Source organism: Gobius niger (genome assembly GCF_951799975.1).
Source record: "Gobius niger genome assembly, chromosome: 1".
NCBI classification, from domain to species: domain Eukaryota; kingdom Metazoa; phylum Chordata; class Actinopteri; order Gobiiformes; family Gobiidae; genus Gobius; species Gobius niger.
In genome coordinates, this window is record NC_136852.1 from 6,650,246 (window position 1) to 6,667,078 (window position 16,833).

General features: G+C 42.0%; 1 protein-coding gene across 1 annotated transcript in view; it reads left to right on the forward strand.

Annotated features, from left to right (window-relative positions):
* gbe1b (glucan (1,4-alpha-), branching enzyme 1b) overlaps positions 1-16,833 on the forward strand; it is a 268,303-nt gene that overhangs the window by 22,006 nt on the left and 229,464 nt on the right. The window contains exon 2 of the mRNA XM_079574107.1: positions 4,725-4,894. Within this exon, the coding sequence (XP_079430233.1) occupies positions 4,725-4,894 (170 nt within the window). The remainder of the gene's footprint in view (positions 1-4,724; positions 4,895-16,833) is intronic.

Here is a 16,833-nt window from a genome sequence, read left to right on the forward strand (position 1 = left end):
CGTATACCTTGTTCCACACCTGGGATGCCGTGCTGGAGAAGGCGCCAGTCAGTAGGGGGCGTAAGCTCTCCCTACTGACTGGAAAATCCATGTAAGCTGCCTACGACACGTCACCTCCACCACCAGGTTACGCTTCTGAGGAAGATTACAGGAAGTGATCGAAACTAGTAAAGCAGGTAAACTAGACCTTCTGTCTTACTAAAAGAACAAAACTGTAATAATATGCAAAATGTGCAAATGTAAATAAATAATCATATTTTTTAGAAACTAGAAGGTTTTGGCTTTCAAATGAGGTATAACACTGGCATATAGGCTGTAAACTCTCCAGTCAATCTGCTTTGACATTTGGATATAAATAATGGTTAACCCTAATCCTAACCCTTACCTTAAGTAAGTACCCAGTTAACAGGTTAATACAAGGAGTACAAGGAACACTCAGAGGAGCACAATACTGACACATCCAAAGTTCTGCCTACCTACACTCTGCTGCTGTCAGTGATTTCAGCAGCTCTTAGAGTCCTCTGTCTAGGAGAGTAAAGGTCACAGGAGGATGTTCTCTGGTTGGACAGAGTGTCAATGATGTTGTCGTCGTCTTGTCAAACTGGTCTAAAACTGGAACTTTATACACAAACACAGCACTTAGTATACAGTGCCTCACTGAAACCCAAGCCATAAACATTCGAGGGGCTAGATGCAAGTTGGCCATTTTATACTCACTACTGCCACCTCAGGTCAAGAATCACATGCCTTTCAAATGAATGTTGAGGGTGCAGGCCTCAACTTTAGAGTTTAAAGAGGGGGTATTATGCTTTTTTCAATCACATAGCACCAGTCTATATCACACTACAATGATGACGAAACCTTCTGTTGGTCTGTAAATGCAGTAAATTAAAATAACTGCCTTGTATAAAATTGCTCTCTCAAAATGGCTGTAGTGAATGTCTTGAAATAGGCCTCTGTCTCTTTAAGAACCTCTGACCCTTTCCGACACGCCCCCTCCACACGCTGTCTGTGGCATCAGTGGGGAGGGGGTTCTGCTGAGGAGCAGTGATTGGTTACTCGGCTGGTGACGAAAGCTCGGAGGCGTCTCCAGGAGGTGGGGGCGTTCCTAGGAGGACTCAGGCAAACCTATCCCTAAAATGGCTGCCATCAGAGTTTTTACAGATTACTCAAAAATACTGTGAATGTGCCAAGGCAACACTTCAGGCATGTTTTTAATGAGGGAATGACATAATAACATGATGTAAAGCTTGAAAAAGTCGATTTTGCATAATACCCCCCTTTAAGTTAAGTTTCTTAGCGTTTTTTCTGTACTCTATTCAATCATGATTGGAGTAATTACGTGTTGCTATAGTCGTGACCTCACAAATTGCAATTTCGATTAATTTGCGATAAATCTTACAGCCTTACTCCCCTTTACAAACTATTCCGAATCCATTGAGTCTTAATCCGTTTAATACAGGTCATCCAAATAATCTCTTACTGTACTGTCAACAAAGGGAGTAAAAATAGCCTCACATTGAGACCGTTGCTGTGAGTCAGACGATAACAAGGATGCTGCAGACTTTCCTTTCATGTTCAGTGGAGTTTTTCGTTAAAAGCCAGCGGTGGCCGGCGCACATTCTAATGCGCGGCGGGCTCTTTGCTGTTTCTGTGCTGGGTCTGCTGTCTCCAGTGGACCGCAGTGAGGTGCACACAGCGCTGCATGTACAAAGGACCGGCCCGTATTCCCCGCGGGCCCCGCTCCCTGCTCCTCATTGTTCTAATCATAAGCATGACTTTCACGCCTATTAATACGGTGGCACGCATGAATCCTTGCTCTGTCCTTTGGTCTAATGTAGAAATGGAGATTAAGGACTGAACGGTGCAGTGTGGGCATATGGCGGGGGATGCTAAACTGCTCAACATGTCGTTAAAATTCTTATAAAACCGCCACCAGTTAATTTGCCAAGAAGGAAGGTTGCGCTCGGGTGTGGGCGACATGTCAGTAGCGACTGCAGACTGTTTTGTCCCGTAGGGAAACGTGTTCTCTGCTTTTTGACCGACCCTTCAACCAGTGCCTCGGGGCGACCTGTCAGGAGCAGTGGGTGACCCAGAGCAGCGCCCGGGGACCCATCGCCAGATCTCCTGCCGAGTTCATTGTCAGGAGGACAGCTGGAAGTTTTAGCCCACTGCGCATGTTTTGGATTGATGATGGAAACCGGAGCAGCTGGTGGAAACCGATCTAAAGCACCAGAGCGGATTCATAAACTTTTTAGGCCGCGACCCGTAAACTTAACATGCAAGGGACGGCCACTTGAAGAAATGTTTGTGGATTTTATGGGATGGGGTACCTCACTATTCGATATGATACGCAATACATGGCTCATGATAACGATAACCTTACAATACACCGACACTGCGATAATCGATATATTGCACAAAAATAACCTACGATACATCTAGGGGTGGGAGATGTATCGTCTACAAGATAATATCGAAATAGCAGTTTGGAAGATATGCAAATATACAATATCGAATTTTTCTCCGATGTTAAGAAATTGGGAAAAATGTGGGAAATTATATAAAAAGGGGGGGGGGGGGGGGGGGGGGGGATAATGGGAAAAGATGGGAAATAGGGGTGGATTAAAAATGGAGAACAAATGGGGACAATCATCTTTTTGAGCGACCAAGTGATGAAGATATTTCTATTTTACACTACCATTGAAACATTGTCCATCCATCCATTTTCTTCCGCTTTATCCGGGGCCGGGTCGCGGGGGCAGCAGTCTCAGCAGAGATGCCCAAACTTCCCGGTCCACACACACCTCCTCCGGCTGTTCTGGGAGGACCCCGAGGCGACACCAGGCCAGCTCGGAGACATAGTCCCACCAGCGTGTCCTGGGCCTTCCACGAGGCCTTGTCCCACTAGGACACCCGGAACAGATGCCCTAGCCACCTCAGCTGGCTCCTTTCGACGTAAAGGAGCAGCGACTCTACTCCGAGCTCCTCACCCGATCTTGAAGGGTGCGCCCAGCCACCCTGCGAAGGAAACTCATTTCGGCCGCTTGTATTCGCGATCTCGTCCTTTCGGTCATGACCCAAATCTCATGACCATAGGTGAGGGTGGGAACGTAGATCGATCGGTAAATCGAGAGCTTTGCCCCGACTCAGCTCCCTCTTCACCACGACAGAATACAAGTTATTCTATTGTGTATCTAACCTATAGGTACAAGTTATTACACAGTGTTACGGAGCACATTACATTGTACTAAATTTAGTTTGGTACAATGTATCAACATTTGTTTTCATGTGATTTGTTGTGAATAAATGATCCCTGACTGAAAATGGGTCCATTGATCGGTCAGTAGCAACACTTATTTAACGTTTATCCAGTTCATTGCCATCCACCACCTGTAAGTTGTGTTTCACTCACACAGCTCTTGCACATATTCTCAGAAAATACAAGGTCTTCACTTTCAAATGAGGCATTACACTCACAAATGTACGCTGAATAATATGTTCTGCTTTCTGATTCTGGTAAGTATTTTAGTGAAGGTATAAAAAAAAAAAGGATTGTTCAGGATAGGTATTGGTAACATAAGAAGGTATTGTTTAAGTATCAGGAAAAAAATTCACTTCTGATTAGGGCCGCAACTAACGAATAATTTGGTAATCAATTCATCTTCCGATTATTTTCCCGATTGATTGATTGATCATTGTTTTTGCCGATCATAGGATTCTTAGCATTTGTTCAAAACATAAAATGCCTATCACGGCCCCCGGATGTGGCGACATCGCGATCGCTCGTATTCTGCTTTCTGATTGGACGAGACAAACCGATATTTATGAAATTTTCAATGTTCCAAACGCTACATATCCTAACTTGAAAAACGAAGTAGGTTTCCATAAAAAAAGGAATATTTAAAACAAAATTTGCTCTATTTTAGACTGTGTTTACTTGAAAAAAATGATCGATTAGTTGTCAATTAATCGATTCGTTGTTTCAGCCCTACTGCTGGTGATTAATAGCTGTAAGGTTTTTTACTCGTGGCGCCGTCTTCTGTGGAGGAGCTGAGGAGAGCGAGAGAGAGTGCAGCCCGTGATGGCCCGCTCCGGGGCATTCCCAGGCCAGACAGAGGGCACTCTCACCAGAGGGAATCAGACACTCTCAGTCGCACCGAGCAGCGGCTTCAGTCAGATAAACTGCACAGGGAGTCAGTCAGTCCATCCTTTTATCGGACCGGGCCTTATCTCCGGGGATATGCTCACAGTCATAGATTCTTATGGGAACAAGCTCCTGAGAGAGACTCCTCCAAGGTGAAAACAGTCAATTTACTTTTTTTCATTAGGATGTTGTTCTTTCTATTACTTAGAGGTTATAGCAATGTGTATGACCTACTTTATCTCTGTTAAATCTGAGAAGAAAGGAGCTCGAAACTTGCTGCGTCTTCTGTAAATGTACATTGAGGCTTGACATCTTATTTTTTTTTGTCCTGTTCTGGGGAAAAGCCTCACCATAACAGATAAGAACAAGTCTCTGCCAGTGTATTTTCAACAGTTTGCTCCAGAATCTTTTCAAAGGCGGTGTTATAAAGTGCTATATATTATGCTTTGACCGATTCTATAACAGATCGGCTGCTCTTTTGTTCCTTTTCTCTTATTAGAAAGGTTTTGTGAAATGAGTTAAAACAGTTGAGATCATTTAAGTGGACCTTAACCCCCTTCCTGCCTGTGTGCCGCAGGTATGAGCTGTTCCAGAAGCACCTGCTGCTGCTGGAGGAGGCGGAGGGAGGATTCGACCAGTTCACGCGCAGCTACAACAGCTTCGGCGTCCAGCGTCTGCCCGACAACAGCTTGTTCTTCAGAGAGTGGGCCCCGGCCGCCGAGGCCCTGTTCCTGACCGGAGACTTCAGTGAGTTCAGTCTCAGACCGTGAGAGAGCGTTTTCAAACACGGTCATCACCACAGTTCATACGCAGACCCCACTGTAGAAGAGCTGCATCATGAAGTGCAATCCTTTCCAAACAAACCAAAGGATCAGTCCCGTGGGGTCTTGTTATGCTTAAAAATGCTTTGCACTTTTTGAAGTCTCTTCTAAATCAGTTCATATTTCAGCCTTCTCTCAAATGTTATGGTTATAGGATATGTCCTGGATTTGATGCCAGGGCTGCCAGGTGGGGTCTTCCTGCTTGGGCCTTCCATGTGTCCAAATAGGTTTCCCCAACAAATCTCGTAAACTTTCCTTGTTAAAGGGACTATAACAGATTTTTGTTTCTTTGTTTTGTCCTCCTTTAGTGTATTGTAAACCTAGACATTGGTGGGAAAATCACGGTACATCTGATACAAATTTGTATCAATTTCATGAACTTGGAGGCGAGATTTCTAGCAAATCTGTGAAAGTGACCATGAAAAGTGACTCTACAAGTTATGAAAGGTGCCTTTAAACTCGCAGGACAGACCAGGGCTGAAAGGGGTGGCAGAGCGGGGAGTCTAGGGGTCGAGCAAACTATCAGAACCAGGACTAGAACAGTGCTCCGCCACATGTGCATCTAGGGCTGGGTACTGTTACATTTTTTCCGATACCTGTACTTTAATGATACTGACCGATACCTGAATAATACTTTTTTCCGATACCTACTGAAATATTTATCATTTAGAACAGGGGTGTCGAACTCATTTGGGTTGTGGGCCGAAATTCAGCCCCCACGGCGGGTCGCTGGCCGCATGTATTGAGAAGGACAGTGGCCTCATAAATAACAGTTTACACTTATTGCGCTTTATCAGCCTGTGTCACACGATCCTCAAAGTGCTACAAAGTCTTGATGGTGGTAAGTTACTATTGTAGCCACAGCTGCCCTGGAGCAGATTGACCATTTTCCACATGGCTATAATATGCTGTATATATCCTGATCTCTTTTTATGTCAGTGCCCTCTCCTGGACACGTGTGGAATTCTTTCATCTTTTTAAGCTGCCCCCTAGTGGCTGGAGTGAGCATTCTGGTTATTCTTTATGAATCCATAACTCCGCACAGGAATGGGATAGAGACTCATTTTTTGGCATACTCAGAATTTCATGCCCTACAAAGGGCCACATTAAATCATCTTGTGTTTGACACAGTCTAGAACCAGAAAATAGAAGAATGATATGTGGAAGATCTGCAAATGTACAATATGGAGTTCATCTCTAATATCAAAATAATTGTGAAAAGTGGGGAGTAATTTGAGAAAAAATGGAGGAAGGTTGGGAGACATTGTGTGTGTAAATAAAATGAAAGAAAATTAATAAATAGAAAAAAAATAGGGGGGGAAAAAATCGGGAATATTAGAAAAAAATAAAAAGAATAAAATAAAAAATAAAAATATATATATATTTTAATTGGAAACAATATCTAAATAAATAATAATTTGTACAATTATAATAATATATATATAATAATATATAAATAAAAAATCATGAAAGCTGAAAACCAAGTCACTTCAATGCTGTCCATTGGATCAACAACATCAAAACTTGGACCTAAAGGCAAGATTTTTTTCCGATACTGGCAGTACCTAAACCTTTTTTCCGATATCATGCTGGTATCATTTAATGGTACCCAGCTGTATGTGCAGCAGCCATATTAACTGCACAGTGCTTCACTTTTATATGTTTCAGGTTTGCGTCAAGGCCACACACTCATTATATGGGCGTTTATATTATTGCCACTGCAAAGCACTCTGCATTTTCAAGTATGCCAACTTATTTGCGCTGCACAGGGCTGAATCAGCCAAATAATTTTAAGTCTTTGCTATACTGGCAAACCTTCAAGTAACCATTTAGATTCTATTTGCAGCTCTATTCTGCATCCAGTATCTGAGACAACAGCCTGCACCTCCGTGAGTACAGTCCCAGTCCTAGTGTTACTGCGTGAGCGAGGCCTTAGGGCGCCTGTCAGCGCGCTCATGTCCACCCCTGTCTCCCCAAAGCTCTGCCAGGTTAAGAACTGCTGCTCCCAACTCGCCGCTGTACACTGTCAGACCAGATATAGGCCATGGAAAGACTTCACGTATCTCCGGTGTATTTTTAGGCATACGCTGTCATTGCGGCTGTGCATAAAGTAGTGCCATGTTACGTAACAAGCTAAAAGGCTCGACTAAAACAGTGACAGTGAGAGGGAGCAGTGTAAGTTGTCACACAGTGGAGTTACTTTTGTCTGTTCCCTTTTTTTTCCCGCCACAGTAAACAGACTGCCTGTGACTGGAGTGGCCAGTGAGGGCAATGTCTTATTCTTGACAAATGTTTAACACCACAGTCCTCTAGGGATCGGTATTGTTGGGATTTATTTATTTACTGCCTATAGTCCACCGTTTTTCCATACTGAGATAATTATGTTCTTACTTGAGCTTAGACGAGTTGATGCGTAACTATCTGGTCTTTACGCGTGGGCTCAGTCACGCAAAAACACTGAACATCTTGTTAGCATTTAGCCTCTCCTCCTCTCCTCTATGGGGCCAAACAGGGATAAGTTAGAAGCGACCAAGCTCTTCCACGTTTTCCCTATTTAAATACAGTTACGTGAAAAGTTACACGATCCGAGTATAGTTACACAACATGTCGATTTTCTAAGCGGATAAAAATTGTTATTTTTATTGTTACTATTCCTTTAAGAGACTGGAGCTTATTGATCCAGGTGATACCGGGTGTCGGTACCCATCCCTACTGTCCTCCCCCATAAATGTTAAGGTTCTCTAAAGTAGGGGCAGTATACTTTTTTTCAGGAATGTAGTAATAGTTTTCATCTTGATCACTATGTTACCTTTTGTTTCTTAGAAAATGCTGTATCGTATCTAAAATGGCTTATTCAAAGTAATTCTTCAGCCTCCTTCTGTGTTTGGCGTGCGCACTATCCCTAAGCCCCCACTTCCTCCCCACTTTTTACTGCATAAATCTCTCAATGACCTTATGCCATCCAACATCACTTATCTGCTCCTTTAGTATAGTTCCCCAAATCTACAACTTCCTTCCCAGAATTTTTTTTCCATACTGAGATATGTTCTTACCTGAGCTTAGACGAGTTGATGCGTACCTGTCTGGTCTTTGTGCATGCACTCAGTCAAAGACCAAAGATGTTGTTAGCATTTAGCCTCTCCTCCTCTCCTCTATGGGGCCAAACGGGGTGAAGTTGGAAGCGACCAAGCTCTTGCATAAATATGGGTGCTATATTGTAAGGCATAATAACACCTTAGGAGCACTTCGACATCCGTGCAGTGATATCTTCACTCTTGTAGAATTCTTTGCGCAGATAACTAAGTGCTCTTAAGGGGCGAGATGCAAGTTGGTCATTTTCATACTCACTACTGCCACCTCAGGTCATACGTGTAGCTGCAGCTTCTATATTAAGCTTGACAGCACTTCAGACCCGAATTAACACTTTTTTGAGTGACAGTGCAGGATTTTAGAGGCAGTTGTGGTGAATAGGTATGGGCTCATTCTGGGCTGTATAGTCCCTTAAAGGTTTTATAGTGCCTTATCCCTTTTTATCCGCTTAGAAAATTGACATGTGTAATTTTGTGTAACTATACTTGGATTGTGTAACTACTTGTGTAACCGTATTTAAATAGGGAAAACATGGAAGAGCTTGGTCGCTTCTAACTTCACCCCGTTTGGCCCCATAGAGGAGAGGAGGAGAGGCTAAATACTAACAACATCTCTGGTCTTTTTGACTGAGCGCATACGTAAAGACCAGACGGGTACGTATCAACTCGTCTAAGCTCAGGTAAGAACATATCTCATTATGGAAAAACAGTGGCCTGTTCCTTTAAGGTCCAAGTCTATGGAACTCCCTTTCCATTGAAACACACAATAGCACCCTAACATGTTTTAAAACTACACTAAAAAGCATTTTGTAAAAGGGATTCTTACACTTTATGTATGGTTTTCTTTCTGAGCGCATTGAGTTTCGGCTGATCACATCAAATTTGTTGTTATTGTTGTTTCTGAAGCCCAAACTGTCTGACTGCCTGGGTTTTTATATTCCAAACATGGCGCTTGCATCTTGGTTGAACCTTGTTAAGACCTCTTCATTCCACGGCGGCGCTCCGGAAAGTGGACGTGGACAGAAGTTGCAGCCCGTATGATCAGCCCGGCTTGTGAAAAATATTGATTACACAGGATAAACTTGCATACTCTGTTGAACGTGGGGACGTTTAATATTTAAACAGCGGGGTATTTCATCAGCGGCTGCGAAAGTTGTTCAAAGACTGCAACCTCCCGTGTTTGCGCTGAAATCTCCGCTCCCTTCGGTCCCAACTTTGGAAGTAATTTCAGGTTAATGGCTTTCCGAGTCTTCTCTCCGCGAGACTATGTATTTTTTATCATCATTGGTAAGATTAAATGAATAGCCCGCTCATCAGTCAAAGCGATATAAAAGAAAATGGGATGAGGCTGTCATTTTCTCTCAAAGTTGAATGTTTCATCGTCTTTTTTATCCGAGGCATTAGCGCACTGATATTTATGAGTCGTGTCAGTCGTTTTAGTGCTCCCATATCAGAAACAAATGTAAAGTGAAAAATGATTATGGAGACGGGCAATCAGCAAAAACAAGCCTGTGCATTGACAGCTGGTTTATTGAGATAAAGGGAAGGCAAATGATAATTGTTCTGCTCTCAGATGGTGCAAAACAGAACTTTCAACGCGGTCCAAAAAACAAGTGAAACATGTTGAAAACGCGAAAGCAAATGGAATTGTCTGACGTCGAGCTCAGACGGCGGATCTGAAGTCCGGTTTGATGTAATTGAACGTGGCGGCTTTTTGTAGTGTCGTCGTTGGGTATTTGTTGACAGTGGCGGAATGAGAACTTTGTGAAAGGCAATAGGAAAAAAGTCACCTAAAATATGCTGTTAAAATATGGGTAGACGTCTGTTTCTGGTGGACGTGGCTACGGTAAGTGCCATGAGGAAGCAGTCCCAATGGAGAGAGAAAACTTTGGGAAAATTAAAACAAAACAATTTTTTTTTGGAAAGATGGCATTTGACCGACGCTGGAGAGTGACGCCCGCCTCCAGATTATCAAGCCATTATCCTCCCGCCCAGATATGGGATGAACGTCTAAACCTTATGCAAAAAGTGTGATATTATTGGCCTTTTCGATTTAGCCCAATGTTAGGTCTACCTGTGTAGTCGAGTGTCTCCACTGGCCTGGTCAGCCAAGGGCCAAAGCACACTGAACTGATACTGACGTGACCTGGCATCTGATTGGCCAGAGGAGAGAGGACAGCCCTCACTAAAACATCAGCTATGTCTCCGAGCTGGCCTGGTGTCGCCTCCGGGTCCCCCCACAACAGCTGGAGGAGGTGTGTGTGGATCGGGAAGTTTGGGCATCTCTGCTGAGACTGCTGCCTCCACGACCCGGGCCTGGATAAAGCGGAAGAGGATGGATGGATGGATGGATGGATGGATGGATGGATGGATGGATGGATGGATGGATGGATGGATGGATGGATGGATGGGCCTAGTTGGCTTTGATGTTTAGTTTCACAAAGAATATCAATATGGAAAAGACACTTTATCAACTTGATATTAACTTGGTGATACACTCGATATTGTAAATTTACATATCTTAAATTCCCATGTCAACAAAACAAAAAAGTAGCGAAAACTACTGCTAGGAAGATGTAAAAAAAAAAAAAAAAAAAAAGATTTCAAAAAGATCTCTGAAAGTGTATCTGTTGGAAACAATTCATGATTGAAATGATGAAAATATCTCTTCAATATAATTATGGAGAAAGTCCCCAAAATATTGCGATATTCATTTTTAGCCATATAGCCCACCTTTACATCTCCATTAAGTGATCCAGTGTTGATGTTCTGTTATACTTGTATATCTGCAGGAAATCCAGACCAGCTACAATTCAATAAACAGGATTCCTCAAACTTGTCATTGAAGAAAACCTACTCCAGAAATACATCTTTTTGATAAGGGACCAGCTTTCTAACACTGATAAAATCTCAAAAAGGTGAATTTGCAAATGTCACCTTTAAGTCATTAATCATTGCCAAAGCCCGGACTTACCAGGAGTTTTTATTCATTAACGTATTTATTCTTGGACGGTTTATTCACTCTCAGCACTGGCTAGAAAAAAAAGAAATATTTTCCAGCACAATTTTTTTTTTGGCATCAAATCTTTTTCCCAGTTTCTGTGCCACCCAGCCATGGTCATCCTTTCATATCTCTCGCTTGTTAAAATACAATGTGTGTAAAACTTTAAGAAAGAGGCAAGAAACTATCTCAACTCTAATCAACTCGGATAAACTTTGAATCACTTTTCATCACAAAGACACATTTTTGCACTGGAATGATGTAACCGTTCACCTCGCTAACATTATTATCTCTATTTCGGCACAGACTCCACTAGCAATTTCAGGGTCTGTCTTGCCAGTTCATGCCAAAAGAGAAAAAGGAAAAAAAAAAAAAAAAAAAAAGCATTATAGCGCACTGCTGGGAATGGAGCTTTTGTTTATTTCCCGTCCCCCATTTTCTCGGTGCTTAGCCCTGTTTCCGCGCACTCCCTCGTCCCCCCCCTCGTGCCCCGCTCCTTTTTAATTATCTTCCCAGGACCTTGGGCAGTCGCTCAATCCCAACATTCAATTCTGTGGGAGATTACATTTTGACACGGCTCAGTCATATTATTTGATTTCAATTTCATAGTCAATGGGGAAACAGCCCAGCAGCCCCAGCACTCATGAATATGGCGCAGGTCGGTTGCGTAATACCCTCCCCTCCGCCTTTTCTTTTTTTTCTCTTTTCTTGAAAGAATTGATTTGCAGGAGGAAAGAAAATAAAGTCTGGGTTGGAGTCATGCCAGGTTAATTTTTTGAGTGGGGTTGAACAATGACTGAAAAATGTCAATTTGTGATGATTTTTTTGACAGTTTTAAATTTGCTCTCGATTATTTAAAGCAGGGGTCCTCAGACTTTTTTCTCTGGGGGCCACATTATTGTTCCTGACTTTGATGGGGGGCCGGACCGAGTTGGCTATAACATAGAATTGTATGACCCAGACCAAAATGCCTCATTGTGAAGTGGAGACACAGTCGTCCCCACGACTATATCCACAAGATCAACACTTGATTCAGGCACATATTTGTTTCAATGTAGTGGTTTGCAAAAATAGTAATCAAGTCTTCACACTTTGAAAATAAAAATAAATGGAAATTAAAACAAATAAAACATCATTATGTAATGTGACCAAAGTAATAACTTCTTACACTTGTATTGTGCTTTACAAGCCTGTGTCACAAGTTTCTCAAAGTACTGTTGTCATTATTCATTCTCTCCACACTCTGTGGTGGTAAGCTTCAGTTACCACGGGGCTATAATGTGTTTATATTCTGATCTCTTATGTAGGTGCCCTCTGCTGGACACCTGTGGAATTATTTTTTATTTATTCAGATTGCCCCCTAGTGGCTGGAATGAGTAAACTGGTTATTTAGTTAAAATATCCTAACTCCGCACAGGAATGGGCTAGAGACTTACTTTTTTTTTTGACATACTCAGGGATTTGTGCTCTACAAGTTGGGGGCCAGAAATCCGGCCCGCGGGCCGTAGTTTGAGGACCCCTGATGTAAAGGAACAGGCTGCCTTTTTTACATACTGAGATATGTTCTTACCTGAGCTTAGACGAGTTCATGTGTACCCGTCTGGTCTTCACGCGTGCCCTCGGTCACATGAACACAGCACAGACGGCGTTAGCATTTAGCCTCTCCTCCTCTCCTCTATAGCTCCAAACGAAGTGAAGATAGAAGCTACCAAGCTCTTCCACGTTTTCCCTATTTAAAGCAGTACTAAGTAACGTGTTTACCTTAATAAATCCTTTCCGTAGTCCCTGTGGGGGTAAGTGTTTATGGGATGATTGGAGGGTCTTTCATCTCTCCCTGGTGTCTCTGGCCAGAAAACCATGTTTGCAACTTGACTGCCACCGGACCGGAGTCACCAATACACACTAATAGAATCACGAAGAAGAAGCTAACATGCTAACGGGCAAAGCTAACTGTAGGCCAGCGTCACTTTAAACAGTATTTACAGCCAAGTTTGAGTGAAAAAAAATATTTACATTGTATAATTGGATGTATAATATCACTCTCTCCCTTCGCCTTTTCTGTCAGCGTAGTATTTACTCTCCAAGACAATTAATAATTTAAAAAAATCGCAACTTGCTACGACACCTGCAGTTGCGCTTATGGCCTCTAGGGGCAAGAGTTACTTAGTACTTCTTTAAATATGGTTACGTGAAGTGTTACATGATCCAAGTATAGTTCCACAAAATTAAATGTGGATTTTCTAAGCGGATAAAAAGGAGAACTATTTTGTTAGGCGTAATAATACCAGGAGTAGTTTGGTGCCCGCACAGTAAAGTGAAGATATTACTGCGCATGAAGACCAGACAGGTACAAATGAACTCGTCTAAGCTCAGGTAAGAACATATCTCGGTATGGAAAAACAGGATTCATTAGCTCACATTGTGAAAGAGTGGCTCAGGGAGCGTGACTCATCATTTTCACACATGGATTGTCCGCCACAGAGTCCAGATCTTAACCCTATTGGGAATCTGTGGGATGTGCTGGCGAAGGTTTTGCACAGTGGTCAAACTCTCCCATCATCAGTACAAGATCTTGGTGAAAAATGAATGCAACACTGGATGACATTGGAGAAGCTTAATGAAACAATGCCACAGCAAATGTGAGTTGTAATAAAACATAAATCCAGTCCAATGAAATATGAGAGGGCATGCAACTTTTTTTTGAAGAAGAACTTTTTTTTGTCAGGCAATGTACATTCAAATCAAAAACTACTTCACAGAATACATTTACACTGTAAATAGGCTACCGTTTGGGTCCTACCTGGGCTTAGATGAGTTGATACGTAAGATGTTGTTTGCATTTAGCCTCTCCCAGCATACTCCTGTGGACTAGGGCTGCAACTAACTAATGATTATTTTGGTAATCGATTAATCTACCGATTTTTTTACGATTAATCAATTAAACGCTTGGCTGTGAAATGTGCATGGAAATTGTCTTTTTTTTCTTTTTTTATTTATCACATAAAGCTAAAGTGGTGCCGCTTGAGGACATGTTGATGGAGTAAACTTAAAGTAAACGTTTGTAGGAGGCTCTTTGTCTCGTCCAATCAGAAAGCAGAATTAGCACAAAGACAGATATTTATGAAATTTACGATGTACAAAACACTGCAGACCCCAACTTTAAAAACAAAGTAGGTTTTCATCCAAAATACATAATTGTCATGTCTTTTTTGCTCAATTTTAGTCTGTGTTTACTAGAAAACGATTAATCGATTCCTGAAATAGTTGACAACTATTTTAGTAATCGATTAGTTGACGATTAATCGATTAGTTTCAGCCCTACTGTGGACCCAAACTGGGGTGAAGTTAGAAGCGACAAAGCTCTTCCACGTTTTCCCTATTTAAATACAGTTACGTGAAAAGTTACACGATCCAAGTCTAGTAATACAGAATTAAACATGTCAATTTTCTAAGCGGATAAAAAGGGGGACTATATTGTGAGGCGTAATAACACTGTAGGAGCACTTTGACATCCGTGCAGTAAAGTGAAGACATTACTGCGCGGACACCCAGTGATATCAGGATTAAACGGGTCTAAAAAGCATCTTAAATAGACGTAAAATGAACTAGATTATAGCTTACTGTGTGGAAACCATGTCTAAACCAGAAAACCGCCGTTATTATCTGAAATTAAATTGAATTCTAAAATTGCAGGAGACCAAGCTCTGTCTGAGATCATCTGTTTTCTGCCACTGCTGTTTAAGCTCATGAATAGCAAGCAGATATGGATTCTTACATAAAGAATGAATAAACAAAAGCATCCGGAATTGACATGCCAAGGTTGTCGCCCAATATTGGAATGATTTGTATCCTAATCTATTTCTGCCAGTCGATGACGATTGGTTTTGTTTTATCATCGCATCACGGGCGCAACACCTGTCAGTGCTCCCCTCCGATGCATAATGCAGTAAGAAATGAAGCGGCATCGGGAGCGGCATTTCATCAGTTTGTCTTTTGCTCGAGTGAGCTCAGTGCAATGCGCTGTCGCAAAAGTCGCTGAATACACAAGAGGAAGTGGAGAAACTCTGGAAGAAAGTGCAAAGTATAATGTTGTGCAATGTGGAACTGCATTAATAATGGTTAATAACATTCGCAGCTGTTTCAATGCACATGGGCGCACGGGACCCGAGGGGGGCCCAAGGTTCAATGGGAACCGGCTCTGTATTGTTTTAGCAGGGCTGGGACTAAATATCGGATTTGGATCGCAATACTTTGTGCCGCAATGCCACGTATTGATACTTTTTCAAGTATCGCAATACCTTCAATACTTGTGGTTGGAGGCATTTTTATCCTACACTTCGAACACTGGCTTCATAAACTTTGGACACATGACTTTTTTTTTTTACACATTTGAAGGTAAACAAATAACAAATCATAATGACTTATTGTATCGCAATACGGATCGCTTCCTGAGTATCGTGATACGTATCGGATTGTAATAAAAGTGGATCGTCCCAGCCCTATTGTTTAGCATTACAGGAGCTACATGATTGTACAAAGAAACAGGGTCACTCAAATTTCAAATAGCTATTTTCTGGTCCAAACTCATCTCAAACTTTCCTAATGCATTTACAACATCAACATGAGTCACAGGGACTGAGTTTAAACCAGGTTTCACAACTTTCAAGGAGGAAAACTGTCACTTCACTGTCAAAAATGCCTACTAGCCTGACATTTAATGACTGTTTAAAAGGCTTTAAAACCAGTGTTTTCTTGGATAAATGTCTGCTTTTACCATATACTAAAGACAACACAAATTTTATTCCAATAACATAATAGAAAATAAAAAATTCAAGGATAGCTCCTTTAAATATTTTATAGAACAAAGAATGATGACTGAGATTAAGTTTTTATGGTCATTGTTTCTAAACAAGCATTGGCTCCAAACCACACACTGCATTGGGCCATAAGCTAGAAACGGCACTGTTTATAATACAATGATGATAATGATAAGTAAAGTTGGGGGAAAATGGAGCACAGATACAGACAAAATCGCGTCATACAAGGGAGCGTGACCGAGCCGAGGGGGATGAAAAGCTCTCATTGGAATCACAATTTTTCATTTTTTTTAGCGGTTTTCTGGCAGACTATAAACATATTTATCACACACCAATAAAGTCGAGTCAAAATCGGGTCCTCATGGCTTTTTTTTTGTAGGAAATTGTTCAGTTGAAGCGAAAAACGGCACTCGTTAGCTAACGTAGCATAAAGTTATTGTTAGCTTCACTAGCTTCCTGATTAGCATTGCGTCTTTCTACCTGCTTTAGGCACTCAAAGCGATTTTACACCAAGGAACCAGTCACCTATTCACACTCATTCATGAGGCGAGGTGGGTGAAGTGTCTTGCCCAAGGACACGACGACAGTGTGCACCTGCGGGATTTGAACTGCAGACCTTCTGGTCACATGGTGACCCGCTCTACTCTCTGCGCCACTGTCATCTGTTGTTAAAGGAACTATACAGAGTTTTCATCCACTTACATGTTCCAGCCCATTCCTGTGCTGGATTTTTATGGATTTTTTACGAAATAACCAGTTTGCTCACTCCAGCCACTAGGGGGCAGCTTAAATAAAAAAAAAAGGAAAGAATTCCACACGTGTCCTGCAGAGGGCACTGACATAATAAGAGATCAGGATATGAACAGCATATTATAGCCACGTGGTAAATGGTCAGTCTGCCCCAGGGCGGCTGTGGCTACAATAGTAACTTACTTGGTACTGACCGAAAAGCTCCAGT